Source organism: Mesitornis unicolor, unplaced genomic scaffold, assembly GCF_000695765.1.
Source record: "Mesitornis unicolor isolate BGI_N332 unplaced genomic scaffold, ASM69576v1 scaffold12644, whole genome shotgun sequence".
NCBI classification, from domain to species: domain Eukaryota; kingdom Metazoa; phylum Chordata; class Aves; order Mesitornithiformes; family Mesitornithidae; genus Mesitornis; species Mesitornis unicolor.
The window spans coordinates 13,585-29,066 of NW_010178110.1; the positions used below are offsets into that span (position 1 = coordinate 13,585).

Here is a 15,482-nt window from a genome sequence, read left to right on the forward strand (position 1 = left end):
AATGTGTTGTATGTAGAACTCTCTCTTTTACAAAATGGAAGAGTGAATGGCCCATAAGGATGATCACTTTATCTTATTTCTCTGAGTAAAGTCCCTTACAGAATGTATTCCTCCATCCCTCTTGGATAAGAAAGGCCCGGAGTTGTCTTTGAGTAGCTGGTGGGAGAGCAGAGAAATTGCTAGGCTGGAACAAAACTGAGGTCTGTGGATCAGGGCTGAGATCAGATGCTGCAGAAGATGGCTTATGAGGCAATAATAGAATAATTCGCCACAGGGAAATGTCCATTTCTGGCTCTAGCAGTCTATGCTACTAATTTTGTAGCAATGCAGACTTTATAGCATAGAAGCTACAGTAATCAGTGCTTCTAAGTCTGTGCTACTAAGTTTAAAACTTGAATGATTACAATGCAGGCATCAGGACACAAATAGCTGTAGGTTCACCATGATAAAACTGAGGGGTCAAATCTTGCCTTCAAAGAGATCTTTCTTGCCCCCAGAGAATTTAAAATGTGCTGATTGGCATGCTTCTGGTATAAGGCAGAGATACAGACCTGTTGCATAAAATCCTAATTCAGTTTATTTTAAGAGATTGCTATCGGCTTAAGAGAGTCAGGATTTTTGTTGTGGTCCTTGATATTGCACCTGAAGGCAGACATTTTGTTACAGAAATACTATTTGCTTTTTTCCTGATTGAATTAATTTAGTAAAAAATATAGCAAGCCATCAAGTACTGATTAGGACAAAGCCTAAAACCATTTTCAAATTACAATTTAATATTCAAAATAGTTTCATCGGTTCTAAAGAAACACCAACGTTTAAAATAACAGCAAAAGTTCAGAGTCTAGTCTGGCTCATTGTAAGATTAAGTATGCTATTGGTTGCTTTGTCACTTCATTGACCTGCACAAAGATACATCTAGTTTCTTCTTTACCAGGCCTGAACGCTTTCATTCCCTATCAAGCAAATGATAACTGAAAGGCCCAAGCATTTAATAGGAATTTTGTGGCTATGAATGCAACAAAATACCTTGAAGTGTAAAGTATATATATCTAATTCCAAAGAGCACTTTACAAGTGGTGAGAAGCTGTGTCCTCCTGAATTGTCCCTATCAGATAGTAGCAAACTTCTGATTTTTCTGGGCTCCATAGTTTCCAGCATTCTGCATAGCTGCACAAAGCTGTACTGGCTGCTGTTTCTGCTGACCCTACCAGTGAAATGAATGTATGTACAGGATAAGATTCATTGGAATGGAAGATCTGTGATGTGCAGGGTGTATTTAATAGCATGCTAGGTACTGATTCTTCATAGGTAGAGCTTTTCAGGAAATCCAGAACTTGCAGCTGTGAAGATCATTGGAAAAATGGACTGAAATCTTAAATACACTGGAGATACTAGTCCAGAATTTTGAGAACTTGAAGGGACTTTCATGAACCTCTGTGCTTGAAAATCAGTTTGAGTTTTGTATGCTTTCTAGTAGGCTACATTTGCTTCATAATGAATTGCTGACCCGTTCTTTCAAAATATATTCACTGTTTAAATCAAATAGAAATTTTTTCTATGACTATTAACCCATCATAACTATTTCTTAAAGAACATTTAGGACATAGAAATATGGTCTACAACATTTACAGCTTACTTTACTTTAAAATAGATTTTAGGAGCTTTGTCTTTCTAAGGAAGAAACCTTCTTGTAGTGAGTAGGAAGGGAAGACCTATTTTGGCTGCTCCAGTGATAGCAGTTACTACTGAGCTGCGTCTGATTGTTGTTGAAATATCCATAGATCTGTGTTACTTCAAATCTTTGTCTGAACTATGTATACATTTCAAGTAGGAAACCTTATACTTGCTGAATTAGCACCTAATTTGAAATACTTTGGAAAAATGGCAATTGTGTCTTTATTTGCACTTGTGCAGCAAAAAATTAAGTAAACTGCTAAAAGTAATACAGAGAAGATGCATTTCCATGGCATTAACAACACATATGTTTGGCTTCACACATCCAAACCTTCTGGCTATGTAGAACAGTAATAATTTTAAATATTTGAAACTATTGTGGAGACTTTAAATGTCAATGAAATAAATGCCTCGCTGGTAATTATTGGAAGTGAAAAACTCTTTACTTCAGCACTGTAGCAATAAACACAAAGCACTCACTTGTGACTAAGGGTTTCTATGTTTTGTACTGTGGTTCATATATTCCACACACGTGACTTAATTTCATTGGGAACTTTATGTATTTATTTGAAGACTGAGTTGTTTGCCTCTCAGTTTTTTAAGACGTAGTCTTTTTATTATTTTTCTGTTGAAATTGATGTGTTAAGGAAGCTTCGCATGCTCTGGCCCCAGTGGGTGCTCGCCCGCCATCCGTGGGGTCTGTCAGCGCCAGCAGGACCGGGCGCTTGGGCTTTGGGGGAGTTTTTCGTGAAAGCGGCAGCTAGAGCTGAAACCTGCCGGTGGGATACAGGTAACCGCGGCACTGGGAGCCGAGGCCGGCCCTCAAATACTCCCGAGGGCTGTGAGAGGGTCAATACCGCCAGCGACTCGGGATGAGGCGGGACACCGCCGGAGCCTGCCCCCGCCCCGCCTCTTCCTCCTCGGCCTGCGGCGCGGTGGGAAGGGGAGAGGCCGTCACCCAATGGAGCCGGTGCTTTTTGCATGGGTAAGTGGGCGCTCGACACGACGCGCCGAAGGAGGCTGAGGGGAGCCGGGGCCTGCTTCTGCCCCGCGGCCGCGGGATGGCGGCTGTGCCCGCATAGCAGAGCGGCCCTCAGGGGGCAACGGGCGGGAAGCGGAGCCCGGCTGCTCGACCTCCTTTGGGCTGCTGTGGGACTCGGGAGGCAGGGGCCGTATGCGTTGCCGCCTGCCCTCGTTTCGCTTCCCTGGGGAAGGGCGGCCCAAGGTTCTACCTCCCCGAAGAAAACCCATGCTGTAGTAAAGTTGCAGTGAGTCGCCCTCAGCGCGGTTCATCAGCTCTTTGCCGCTTCGCAAGGAAGCTGGGAAGCCGAAGACTTACAATGCCGCGGCTTCTCTCTGGCGAGGGGTTCCCTGCCGGGGCTGAGCCGGGCCATGGCCCGTGTCCTGCGGGGCCGGAGTGTTGCGCATCTCCGCGCCCAGGGAGGTGTCGCTCCGGAGCTGCCGCCGCCGGGCCGTGGGGGCCCTTTCACTTCAAGTGCGTGGCCTGGGGTGAAATCCTGAGCTCTTCGAAAGAAGGAAGACTTGTTTGTTTTTGGTGGTTTATCAGAACTGTGATTTTACCTGATGAGCATAGGGGTTCTGAGAGCCATTAAATGGGTGTCAGTTCCTTGTTAGCTCGCATTGCTTGGTAGTAGTCACCTTTGGTAATAACCTGTCAGTCTTGGAAGGGTAATGGAAGCGTTAGGATCAACACTCACTTGTGGCTTGCAGTTCCTCAGGCACCTGTTTTCTTTCTGCACCTTATCTCAAGCTTGCCTGTTTTTGAAGACTTGAAAATTCTTTGCAAGTTATAGGCTAAAATGAGAGCTTTTGGCAAGCAAGAGCTTTTAAAAAGAGTAATGTCTGTTAAGTAGTAACATACTCTAAAACTGTCTATCAGTAGTAGGGACTGTGAGACAACAGCTTGATCTGCCTGTTGAGCTTGATTCCTGACATCTCATCCAGCTGTTAGCAGTGGGCTGAGGTGAGCAGCCAGATACCTTTGTGTGAAATGTGGTCTCTGTAGGTACAAAACGTGTCCTTTTAAGATGCACCAGGTGCTACATCAGAGAGTGTAAATAGAGAACGGGTAGGTAGGGAGAACACAGGTGAGGCAGGGAAAGTCACCCCTGGGGATCACCAGCTGGGGGCAATGTGAGTGTTGCTGCTCCAGCCGTGTGTGGGCTAGGAAGGTTACTGAGCTCACCTTTGTGAGTGAAGGCTGCTGTTTGAACTACTGGACACTTCAGAGAGCTTAAATTGGCTAAGAAATTCCCTGGTGCGTTATCGTGTTGTCAGTGGTTGCTGTATCTATGACTGGTTTAGTGACTGTAATTTTGTACTTATAAATTGTTAATCGTTATAATTGGTGTACTTTCATTTTGACCACTTTAAGTAAAAAGACTTAGTTAATGAGGGGTAAGTGTTTCTGCTTTACGTGTTTAGGTTCCAGAATATGGAAGCTTGTCTTTCTGATCCCATTTTAGAGGTGGACTGCCAGAAAGCACGGGCATGAGTAAGATCTTAGTGATGAGTAGGAATCATTAGCATTAAAATTAAACAGGTGGTAATCATCCTGCTGATGAGGCTTTCCTCCTTAGTAACTGTTAGGCTGCAGTTAAAGTCTTACCAGGTTGTATTCCAGTAAGTTTCTTAAAATACTGGGCTTGCAAGGGCAGCCTTAATGACAGGAAATTTAGGGCAGTCCTGGTCAGTAATTCTGGAGGTCCTGTGTGACAGCAATAAGAATGAAGATTGCCTTTTTGGGAGATTTTCAGGAGCAGATACTGGCAGGTTAAGCTGTGATATGTCCCCGATAAGCTTGTTTGCTCTTAGAAACAAATATATATCTCTCTTGGTTAACTTTTTAAAAAATGTGTTATTTTTCTGTGTGTGTTTGAAGGGTGCAAACAGTTATGGACAACTTGGTCTTGGTCATAAAGAGGATGTGCTGGTACCTCAGCCACTGAAAAATGTTTCCTGCAAATGTCAAGACATTAAAAGCATTACTGGAGGAGGGGGACATTCTGCAGTTATCACTGGTAAAAACATTGCACTTACAAGGAGTGTATGACTTCTGAACACTTCTTTAAAATCTCTGCTTCCCTGTTGACTTGGTGCTGCCACCTATCTATGGCTTCTGTTTCTGAGCAAGTATCAGTTCTTAGTTGCAAAATGGGTTTCTGCCATGCTGATTAACTCAATATTTTGGGGAAAATTCCTGTTTTGCTTGTCTTCTGTGGTTACTTTATGGCTATGTGAGGACTGTTTTTTAACTTTGTTCATATAACAGCTCTTCATACAAAGCAGCCACTTTTGTCTGTATGGAGGATGGAGTGGGCTATGAAGGAGGAGTTAAGTGGAAGGGTAAGGAGCATAAGATAACATCTTGTATTTGAACGGTTCTGCTGTATGCCATAGCTTATTATGGGAAAGAAGGGATACAGACAGATGTGAACGGGATGAAAGACTTCATCATGGATCTTAGTGAGAGATGCCTGTCTTACCATATAGATTGTCTCCCTTGACAAACCCAACTCTCCGTAGCTGTGCTTATTCAGAGGTGTTTCTGATGCACCAGAAATAACTGTTTCCCTTTCTTTTGGCTTCATTGCAGTGCCTGAAATGACACACAATCACTGTTGTTTGTCACAGGATCTCATGGCATGTACACTTGTCTCTTTAGTCTGTGAAGTAGAACATGACACACAGATATGTTTTTTTTTTCTTCTAGGTGCGGGAGAACTCTTTGTATGTGGCCATAACAAAGATGGGCAGTTGGGATTGAATCACACGGAGGATATACTGCATTTTACTTTGTGCACTGCTGTGTCCGGCTTTTGTGTAAAACGAGTTGCCTGTGGCTGGGATTTTACAATCATATTAGTAGGTAAATCTGTCTCTGTAAGAGCTGGAGGAATATGTTGATGTAACGTGCTGAAAGTTCTACATTGCTGTTGTTTGTGCAATGCACAGGCACCCACAGGTTTTAAGCTACTTGCCTTGCAAACTAAATCCCTCCATGTTCCTTGTATCCCAGTAAACTTCAGATCTTTACTGAACATGATGTGTAAGACCAGAAGCCTATGGCCTCTGCAGCTTTGGAACGTGACATGTAAAGTCCTTTTTCGAGCTGATTTGCTGTGGTATTTTGCTTGTTAGAATGCTACAGTGCTCTACTTTTGCTCACAGTTTTACTGATTGGGCTCTAAAACTTCACTTTGCAGGATCTGGCCTAGTTCTGTCCTGTGGGTCTAACTCTTTTGGACAGTTGGGAGTTCCTCAAGTACCAAGTCCATGCTTGATTCCACAAAAGATTGAGGTAAAGATTTAAAAGGATTTGTGCTTCAGAACTTTGTACTTTCTATTGCTTCCAGCAACTTGCAAAGGTTGACTGACCTCAGTGGGCTTTAAGCCAGACTCTTCAACTATTTCTTATAGAGTCTGTCTGTTACAGTAAACTTCCAAAATAAGGGACCAAAGATGTTTGTCAACCCAGAAATGAGAAGCTGAGGCTTTTCTTGTACGAAGAAGTTGCCCGCTTCTACAGGAAAGTTGTCTCTTTTACCGAGTGTTACAACTTTTCCTGATCTATTTTGATAACGTCTGCAGAGTGATTCTGATGCTCAGGTGATGTGAAGTGATACTAAAGGTAGTATCAAATTCACTCCAGCTGAAGTTTTGCCTCAAGTTTACAAGATACTGTGTATGTTTAGCTACATGAAGACTGTGCCTTCACTGTACTTTGGTGGAGACTTTTGCTTAACAGCCCAAAGCGAAACAAAACAAAAAAAACCAACAAAAAAACTAACTCTGAAAAAACCAAACTGCATGATGGAGTTCAGCAAAGTTCGCTGTGCCAAGTCTTTTGATCTATTTCTCTTGTGCTTCTTGTGCAGCAGTTCTGTTTAGGTATGTATTGGGCTTTTAAAATGTATTTATAACTGTCGGAGTTTCTTTCCCCAGACGAGGGCTGTAGTATTACTTGGCTGTAAAACCAGTTAGATAAAAATAAGCCTTGTCATCCCCAAAATAATAGAAATGTGAGAAAGTATGTAGCTGTGGGAAAACTAGGCCTGAGAGAATAAACTTAACTTTAATCTCAAAAGCGATAAAATTAATTTTTACTTTTGCATATAAAGGAACTGACGGGTACATTGACTTGCTGCTTATCTAACCCCCAATATTTACCAAACAGTATCAACTTCCAGGGAAATGGGATGAAAGCTTAGATAGCGATTTCGTTGTTAGAGAGCATCTTCAATTGTAGATGCTGACCGGTGGGCTCTGGCAGCATAGCTCGTGTTGTTCCTGTGAGCCTGTGGAAGTCTGTGGTGATAATGTGTAGGTGAGGCACTGCTCAGGGCGAGTAGGGAGCTCTGAATGTCACCCCAAATTAATTGCTTTAAAATGTTTTAAGCTGTAGATACTGAGACTTCTGTAACATCAGAAAAGCTTTCCTGTTGTTGGCTATAAACCTAGCAGTTTATTTAAACTTCTCACAGGAATTCCAATTAATCCCTAATTTACACCGTAATTTCTTATTTGGTGAACACCATTAAAACTCTTTGCCATCCATGTGACCTTTCACGTCTAATGAAAGCAGTAACTTCAGAGCAGAAGGGAGTCTCAGACAAGAAATTTAGCCCTGTGGCCCATGCCAGATATTCCTTTACTTTTTTAATGTAGGAGAAGGACAGCTGATCCTGTAGGTAACCCCTAGGGAACAGCGGATAACTCACCTGATGTTTCTGTATCCTTGATGTTCCCTGGGAGCATCGTTCCAGCATTGTGCCTTGAAAATGGGAGTATTGACAGTTGTAATCTGTGTCCTCCCTGACCATATGGACCATTCCTTTATCTGGAATGTTCTATTTTGTTGTTTGTGTCATATTAAATGCTTGGTCTTGATGCCACCTCTTTTACATCTCATGTTACATCTGTGAGAACAATAATGAATTTGCAGGGTACTGAGAAGTGGCAGAGTGCTAAGACTGAAATACCGTGTGCAAGCTTCAGTCACTCATTTAATGCATGCGTGACTTGGTGTGGTTGTGTTTTGCGTGATCACACTGGGCAACCTTCAGCGGTGTAGGTGTTACTGTTGGCTGTGTTGTTTGTGATCAGAGGACCTGTAAGACTGAACAGCTTGACAGAACTTCTTGCTGCTTGTCACTGGTACTTGGTGTCATTCTTCAGGAACACTGAGTTAAAATGAAGAAATGAACATATCTGTACAGCCAGGAAGGTTCCCTCTTTCATGTGAGGATATTGGCTGTGGTTTTGTATTTATTGCCACAAAGCTGTACGTTCAGTTGCTTCGCTTGATTTTATTTTAAGATGTTCCTACTAATTTTTATTGCCCAAAATTTACTTCCTTTGTGGCACAGAATGTTGAGATGCATTGTGACGTGCAGGCTGGAATTGTGAGAGCTGTTTTCGTAGTGTTCCACTTGTGTTGAGCATATTTTGTTTTTAGAGACACTAAATGCAAAAAGAAAGTAAAATTATATATATATATTTTTTTTTACTTGGCTAGTCTCTCAAAGAGAAGGTGGTGGATGTTGCTGCAGGGCTGAGACATTCCCTTGCTGCTACAGGTAAATATGTCATCATTCTTGCATCATTTCAGTAACAAAGATGAAGTTTTAATAGCTTTGGGGGGGAGAGTGGGCAAAGAAGATGAAATTTATTTTAGTTTCTATTTTTTTTACAATTGAGGAAAAGCAAACTACTGGTGCTCTTATTTTGGTTTAATTTTACATTAACTTTAGTCTGGGTTCCAGGTAGTGGAGTCTATCTGAAAGGTGCAAAGGAGATACTTGTAAGAAGAGTGGAATCTGTAGTGTCTGTGTGAATACTGGGAATTAAGCTTCCCTGAGCTCTGTGCTCAGTGGATGTCTTGATTCAGAGCTAGGTCAAGTCTCTGAAAGCTCCTGAGAATACAATTGACTTCACTGTCTTGGTGTGCTGGACTGCACAAACTAAAGAGCTTGAAGAGAAAAGGGCAGAAAAAGTGCAGTGAACTTATAGTAATAAATAAATAGTGTCCATTCCTGAGATGCTACAGCTAAACTTCTGTTACTGAGTCCTCAATAACGTCCTGATCTAGGCCTCAGAGAGCTAAGACAGGTTACTTATTATCTTCTCAGTTTTCTTACCTGTATAAATGAGAGAACAACTGTTCGTTGCTTGATGACTTCACCAGGATTATCTGTATATTTGCAAAGTATGTTTTTGGCGTAAAGGTATTTTAAAGTGTAATTTGAATCAGTGAAGATGAAGTGAATGTACCTTTAAAAGTGATTAATGAGTTAAGTGATGTTGTTGTGGTTAATGTGTTTTAATCTCTTCTGTCTGTGTTTACTCCGGAAAGAGAGCGGTTTGGTGTTCCAGTGGGGAACTGGCATGGCATCTCGGGCAAAGCGTGCAAATCAAGGAAGAACCCTCCCCCTGTTCTTGACAGCAAAGGAGCCCTGTGAAGTAACAGGTAATCCAGGAATTAGATTGCTTTCTGAAGATGGATAGAGCAGAAATATAATTTGCAGTGACATGTAGCATCTTTTTATTATAAAGCTATTTGGTATTATAAACATGTGGTGGGGTATCTGAAGAACAGAATGGGTTTAAGGGGCCATAATCTGTGGGGGAAATTGATAGTCTTGCAATGTCTGTGGCTCAAAAGCAGAGGCTTTTGTTATAAAATTGATCATCATCTTGTTATAGTTGATACAGCTCTGTTTTATGTCTGTGTATGAAGTGATATCTGCTGTGCAAATTTTGAGACTGACTTTTCTCTAGGCATGGAAGATGTAAAGGTGAAGAGGGTTGCTGCAAGCTCCTATCATTCGGTGTCACTCACAGGTAGGCCTCAAGTGTAGAAGTGAATGTCCTTGTCTCAGACTGTAAAGGGTTTTGTGTTTGGAAATGTGTGCTAATTTTGGTTAGACTGGTAAGATTTGGTATGGCCTTGTTAGTGCTGGGTAATTGGTTTTGGATTCTGAGAACTTTGAATTCTCTGAATTCTGTGTTTTTTTTCTCTTGGTCAGCTTTGACTTAGCCCTGTGAGTAAATAAGGATCTGGGTTTTTTTGCTTAATGATTAGAAACTCTGAAAGGACTTGCGGAAGCACAAGGCTGGGTAAGTCTCTGGAGCTGCAGCATGATGCTGCATTTGGTAAATCTGGATGGATGAATGCTGTAACCAGTGCAACCCTTTGTTGGGTGGTTGTTGCAACAGGGACTGCTGTGGCTGCCCTGCTTCTGCCACGTGAGCCAATGCCTCTGTGTGGGGCTGTGCTGTCCGTGCAGGGACGTGAGTTGGTCCGGAGCTATGTTAGGTGGCTCGTATGTAAGTGTGCAGATCTGTGTGAGGTAGTGTAAGAGCACAAGGTTTATTTAAAGCAGTAGGAAGTTGGTTTAATCACTGAGACACTTCCATAATATCTGCCATTTGTTAAGTGAACCTTATAAAGACAAGTCTTTTTTAAACTTTATAGGAACAAGTTCTTAGCAAATACGCAGCCATCTGGTACCTCTGTCTTTAAATGGAGCACTGGAGTATTTGCTTATGCAGAACTACAGGGATTTAGTTGTATGGGGAGATGTTACAAGACGTAAATTATATTGAATTCTGAGATGCAAAGTGTATGTGTGATTAGTGAGGAGCTGTAACGACAGATAGAATCTACTTTAGCTAATCAGAGCTCTGCCTCTAGAGAGCGAACGGATTATTCTTTCATGCTTTTACTTTTTATTTGAGACCAGTCCATTTGGCAGCAGGGGGACCAAGATTAATAAAGTGCCAGAGATTTTAATAATGTGATGCTACTGCTGCCCTTCATCCTGTGAGATACTTCTTGTTACTTCAAATACTTGCTATAGTAAAGGTGCTTGATATAGTAAAGATACTACTGCAGGCTGTAGTACTTAAATGGGGATTTTTTTTCTTCTAGGAACCTCTTTTGCACTGTGATGAAATTTTCTTTGGCTGTTTCGTGAGCCACCTGCTGGTGGGATACCGAGCACACGCAATGAGGGGGCTTTTTGACACAGGCAGGATTGCTGCAAACATGAATCGTGGTTCCTTTAAAAAAGGATCCTAGTCCACCTGTATTGAAACGGGTCTGAAACCTTTGGTCATGTGAATAGGGTGCCAAGTCTTAGTGTCTATGGTTTTGTTAAAACCTACTCAAGAAAGGAGGTGAGGGTTGTTCATGTGACACTTCCCATGATAAAGGGAACACACCTTCTGGAGAATAAAAAGGTAGTGATAGAGACCGTGCGTGTTAGTTGTGGAAAAATGAATGGCCATAATGTTTTCCTGTGTTGAAACAAGCTGTTTCTGTCACCTTTTTTTTCTCTCCAGAAGGTGTATGTACTTCACTCTGGGAGGGAATTTATCAATTTTAGTGGAGAATTTGAATGAAACAATTGCCTGACTTGTTTTTCCTTGTCAGCTGTGTTGTTTTATTGAGGAATGTGGGATGTCTTGCAGGTGACTGCCCATAATGTGTAACTTGACAAGTGCTGGCTCCCCACCGCATGCTTACCTCTTGTTTTTCACCAGCAGTACTGTAGTGGAATTCTCCTGGCTCATTCTTTCTGTTATGGTTACAAAGTGGAGATCATGAAATAAATTGTATCCTAAGTCCTACTTTATTTTTTTTTCCCTCTGAAAGTTTTACTCTTGTCATGCTGCTTGTGGTGGAGAGTTCAGTGCTGATCTGAGACTTCCAGAAGCCTTGAGTGTTTTGGACTTGTGATCTGAATGTTGCAAATGATACAGCTTCCAGTCTTTCTTATGCCTGCAGCTTGTACAGGCTGACAGAGGACTTCATTATACGCTATTAAGTATTTCTTGTGGATTGATTTTTAACGTTGTTTCTGTTTAGTCAGTTGTTCTGTTGTCCGATGATCCCTACCCACCCAGGGTAATTGGGAAAAGAAATGGAGACCCCTGGGTTGAAATGGAAACAGATTTAATAAGATAATAATTAAGAACTAAGATTAATACAAAGTACACAAAGGTATACTTAACCCTTACAATGATTGCAAGCTGTGCGCTCCCAGCAGTGAGTACAGGATGTCAAACACTGCAAGCACCAAAGCTCCAGTGAGAGCACGATGGCCACAGGAAACGGGAATAGGCCTTGGGAGTGGAATGATGGGTGAGACCCTCCAGAGACAGCAACTGTTGATGAGAGCTGTCCCCAGCAAGCTGCCCAATTTACAGTGAGACTGATGTTTATGGTATGGAATACTCCTCTTGGCCAGCTTGGCTCAGCTGCCTTGGCTTTCGCTGCCCCTGGCTTCTGCACCTGGCTAAATCTAAACTGCTAAATCCCTTGATCACTATGGGAACTTACATGCCAGTGCTGGCCATGGAATAAAGCAAGGTGTCTTATCAGTTTTGTTCTCACCAAATCAGGTGCTGCAGTCTTCTAAAAAATGCAGCTTTCCTGAGTAGAAAATTGATACTGCCCCAGTGAAACCAGGATAGATATAGAGGCCTAGAACCTGGGTGGAATGATTTTGTGCTGCAAAGGTTGAACTAATGGTATGTAATACCTGCAGAAGGACTCCTCTGAACAGTCTTGTTACTGTCAATTGGTCGCTAGGCTGTGAGCAACTCCAGCTCACACCAGTGAGACACATGAACCAATGTGGAAGTTTCTGTAAGTGTAATTATCCCTGTGAGTGGAATCCTGAAGTGTGCACTTGCACAAATGCTTGTTCCAGAAGAGGGGTGGGGGAAGACGAGTACTAACACACAGAAGTCTCTCACTAGTTGTCTATCATTGTTTTGAGGCATGACAATGTTTTAATTTTACCTTGTGATGGGTGGTACCTGATTTAGTTGTACGTTCATAGCTGTGTGTTACATTCCTTTAGGAAGTGACTGAGCAAGGTGAGGAAAAGAGCATTAGACTGTCCCTGCTGTGGGGGATTTACTGAATTTGCTCAAGCTGAAGTGGGAAGAAGAGTTATGAGCAGAGCTGGTAGTCTTTAGCTCTTGTAGAGAAGCTGGGTGACTAATGCAGAGCAAGAGCAGCCAGTGAGGCTTTGAAGAGTCGCAGATACTGGAAGGGAGTTAAATTATTTGCTTAAATTCAAGAAGCTATTTACTGGAGTAATCAAAGCTTTAGAGTAGAGGTAAAAGCTGGCCTGCAAGAACAGAATAGACTGAGAGAGACTGTTCAGTGAGTGTCTCCAAGACTGATATTCCCCACGCCCCCCTCAGAGAAGTTGACTCCTGTGGTTCGTTTTCTCATAAAACTTGGCCTTTGCTATAAGCATCTTTCCGTTGTCTTTGAGAGGCTCACAACAGAAATGAGGCCTATGCAGCTTGACCTGAAAGCTGTGGTTGTTTCGGGGAGTTAATGTAGCCCTTGGAAAACAGGCTGTGTTGTTAAGACGCTTGCAAATATTTCTGATACCTTAGCGACAGTGTGAGTGCCTGCGATAAAGAGCGGTAGGAAAAAGCACACGGTGAAATTGGGTGGCATACTGTTCTTTCCTCGGCATCACTGAGTTGAGGCAGAGCCTGTATCTGGTGGCATCCTGTGTATATCACTTTCAACAAATTTTAATTCTCTATTATAGATGGAGGAGACCTGTATGTCTGGGGTAGCAACAAACATTGGCAGCTGGTGAGCAAAGAGATCTTTCTTGTTGAGCCCAAGAAGATTGAGACTGAATTTTTTTCACATGACAAAATTGGAGCAGTTTGGAGTGGCTGGACCCACTTGGTGGCACAAACAGGTAGGATATCTAAAAAGGAGCAACATATGACACCAAACCGGTAACCTGTCTTTATTGCATGCACACAGTGTTCTTTTTCACTGCTACTGGTTGGTTGGAGAGTTCTGTGGTGTCACCCGAGCAGTGGTTTATTCTCTTGAAAATGATAAGGACAAGACATCCTTACAGAATTTAAGTGCAATTTATATTGCACTTATAAATTGGAGTGGATTTTTTTTCACTAATGTTTGAAAGGAATTTAAATAAAAATAGGCTGACTTCTTACATCTGCATTAGAAAACTGGCCAAGCAACGCAGTGGTGTAAGTTATTGCTCAAACCAAATTTTATGTATTTTGAATTGTAAATCTCTTTGCAAGTCGGTGGACCTGAACCTAAATCATCCAGAATAAGGTTTTGGATGGCCTTTGGCAGCCTCTAGATACCAATCAGAATCTCATGGGATTCTCAAGGATTGCTCAACCACTAGACATAGTTTGAGCTAAGCACTTCAGTGTTTCTGAAAAATCACTCGCTGCCTGTGGTTAAACTTGCAGTCAAGTAACTGAAAAATGCAGCCCACTTGAAAACTTTTCCCTGCGTGCAGTTCTTCCTCCGTTATTTTTACTTCCTTCTAGCAAAGGAGGAAATGCTCCTTCAGTTTCCTGGCACTGAAGCCACATAAACCAGTGGTCTCCAAACTTTGATTGTGCACCCCTATCAGTAATTTTGTTTTCTTGAGCACGGACCCCCAGTATGTGTACTTGTTTATACCTTATAGACATGTACTATTGCAATGTGTTGTGCAGACTATAAAAAAATTCTGTTGTGCGTGTTTTAAAGGATGAGCTAAAGATGAAATAAACACGACTTAATTTAGTTAATAATATTTTAAACCATTAAATTAAAATACTAATTAATTCATGATCTTCTTACTCTCTAATGGATTGTCTTGTGCACCCCCTAGGCTGCACACACTCCACTTTATAGACCGTGGAGACGAGCAGTTCTGCTGACTTTACTCTGGAGAGTTCCACGGTTAGTGGAAAGTAAGCAAAACAGAGGGATTTTTGGACGTGGGAAAACAGAAGGAAGAGCTGTTGTAGTTTGATGCTTCTCTCTGTTTGTTGTGTAATGTAGGAACATACTTTGGAAAGATATTGCGGTTTGTAGGGATTTTGCTGCATGAAAGTTAAGGTTTTTTTCTAATTAGTAGTCTTGTCATGATGCAAAATTTAATTAACACTTCTGTTCCTGTACTGGAAGTCCGGTATTGTGTTTTCCACAGAAGGCAGTGGAATTTTAAGAGACCATTACAAATACTTCTTGTTCTGATTGGATTTTTTTTCCCCAGAACGTTAATCCTGGTCAGAGTAGCATTAATAAACATTCATCATTGCAGCTGTCTTGACAGTAAATTAACACTTTTTTCAATTGGAAAGTCACAGGAAGAAACGGGGTGGATAAAAGCTGGATACTCTGTTCATGCAGAAATTCACAAATTCTGCTGCTTCAAAATGACATTTTCATCTTTATCCTCCCGATGAGCAGATCAAGTGCTTGACTGCAGAACTAATGCAACACTGAAAAGTCAAGAGGACTGCGCTGTTGTTAAAAGCAGCCACCTGTGGGCAGTTTCATGGGTGCATTGGCTTGGCACTTCTAAACCGAGTCCAAGCAAGCTACCCACTTTCTTATCAGGAAAGAAGAAACACAGCATAAATATTTTCTTCTGCATTAAGCTTTCCCTTTTATGTAACTGAGCCTGTGTTACAAAGACTCGCTTTGTTTGTCCTTCATGCTATTGGCACAACTTTGCATTGTAACCTAAAGCAAAACACACAATTTTTCTTTTTTTTTAAATTTTCTTCTCCACGCTATCCTTACACGTGATGTGGGTATGAAAATGATTTTAGGGGTAATTAACATCTCTTTCCTATGTTATATACTACCTCATTCAGCAGCTGTTCTGGGAGTCCTGTTTCCTGTAATCTCTCTTCAGACTTTGGTCAGCACTTTTTATTTCACAGAATCACAGACAGACCGTTAGGGATTGGAAGGGACCTCA

At 41.8% G+C, this 15,482-nt stretch overlaps 1 protein-coding gene across 1 annotated transcript; it reads left to right on the forward strand.

Moving 5' to 3' along the window:
• Positions 1–2,635: 2,635 nt before the first annotated feature.
• On the forward strand, positions 2,636–13,436 carry SERGEF (secretion regulating guanine nucleotide exchange factor; the record flags this gene model as incomplete). The annotated part of the gene is made up of 8 exons (XM_010182338.1): positions 2,636–2,659; positions 4,577–4,715; positions 5,408–5,563; positions 5,901–5,995; positions 8,213–8,273; positions 9,050–9,163; positions 9,475–9,537; positions 13,278–13,436. Coding segments are annotated over exons 1-8 (811 nt in total), but the record flags the coding sequence as incomplete, so codon positions are not given.
• Positions 13,437–15,482: the final 2,046 nt, after the last annotated feature.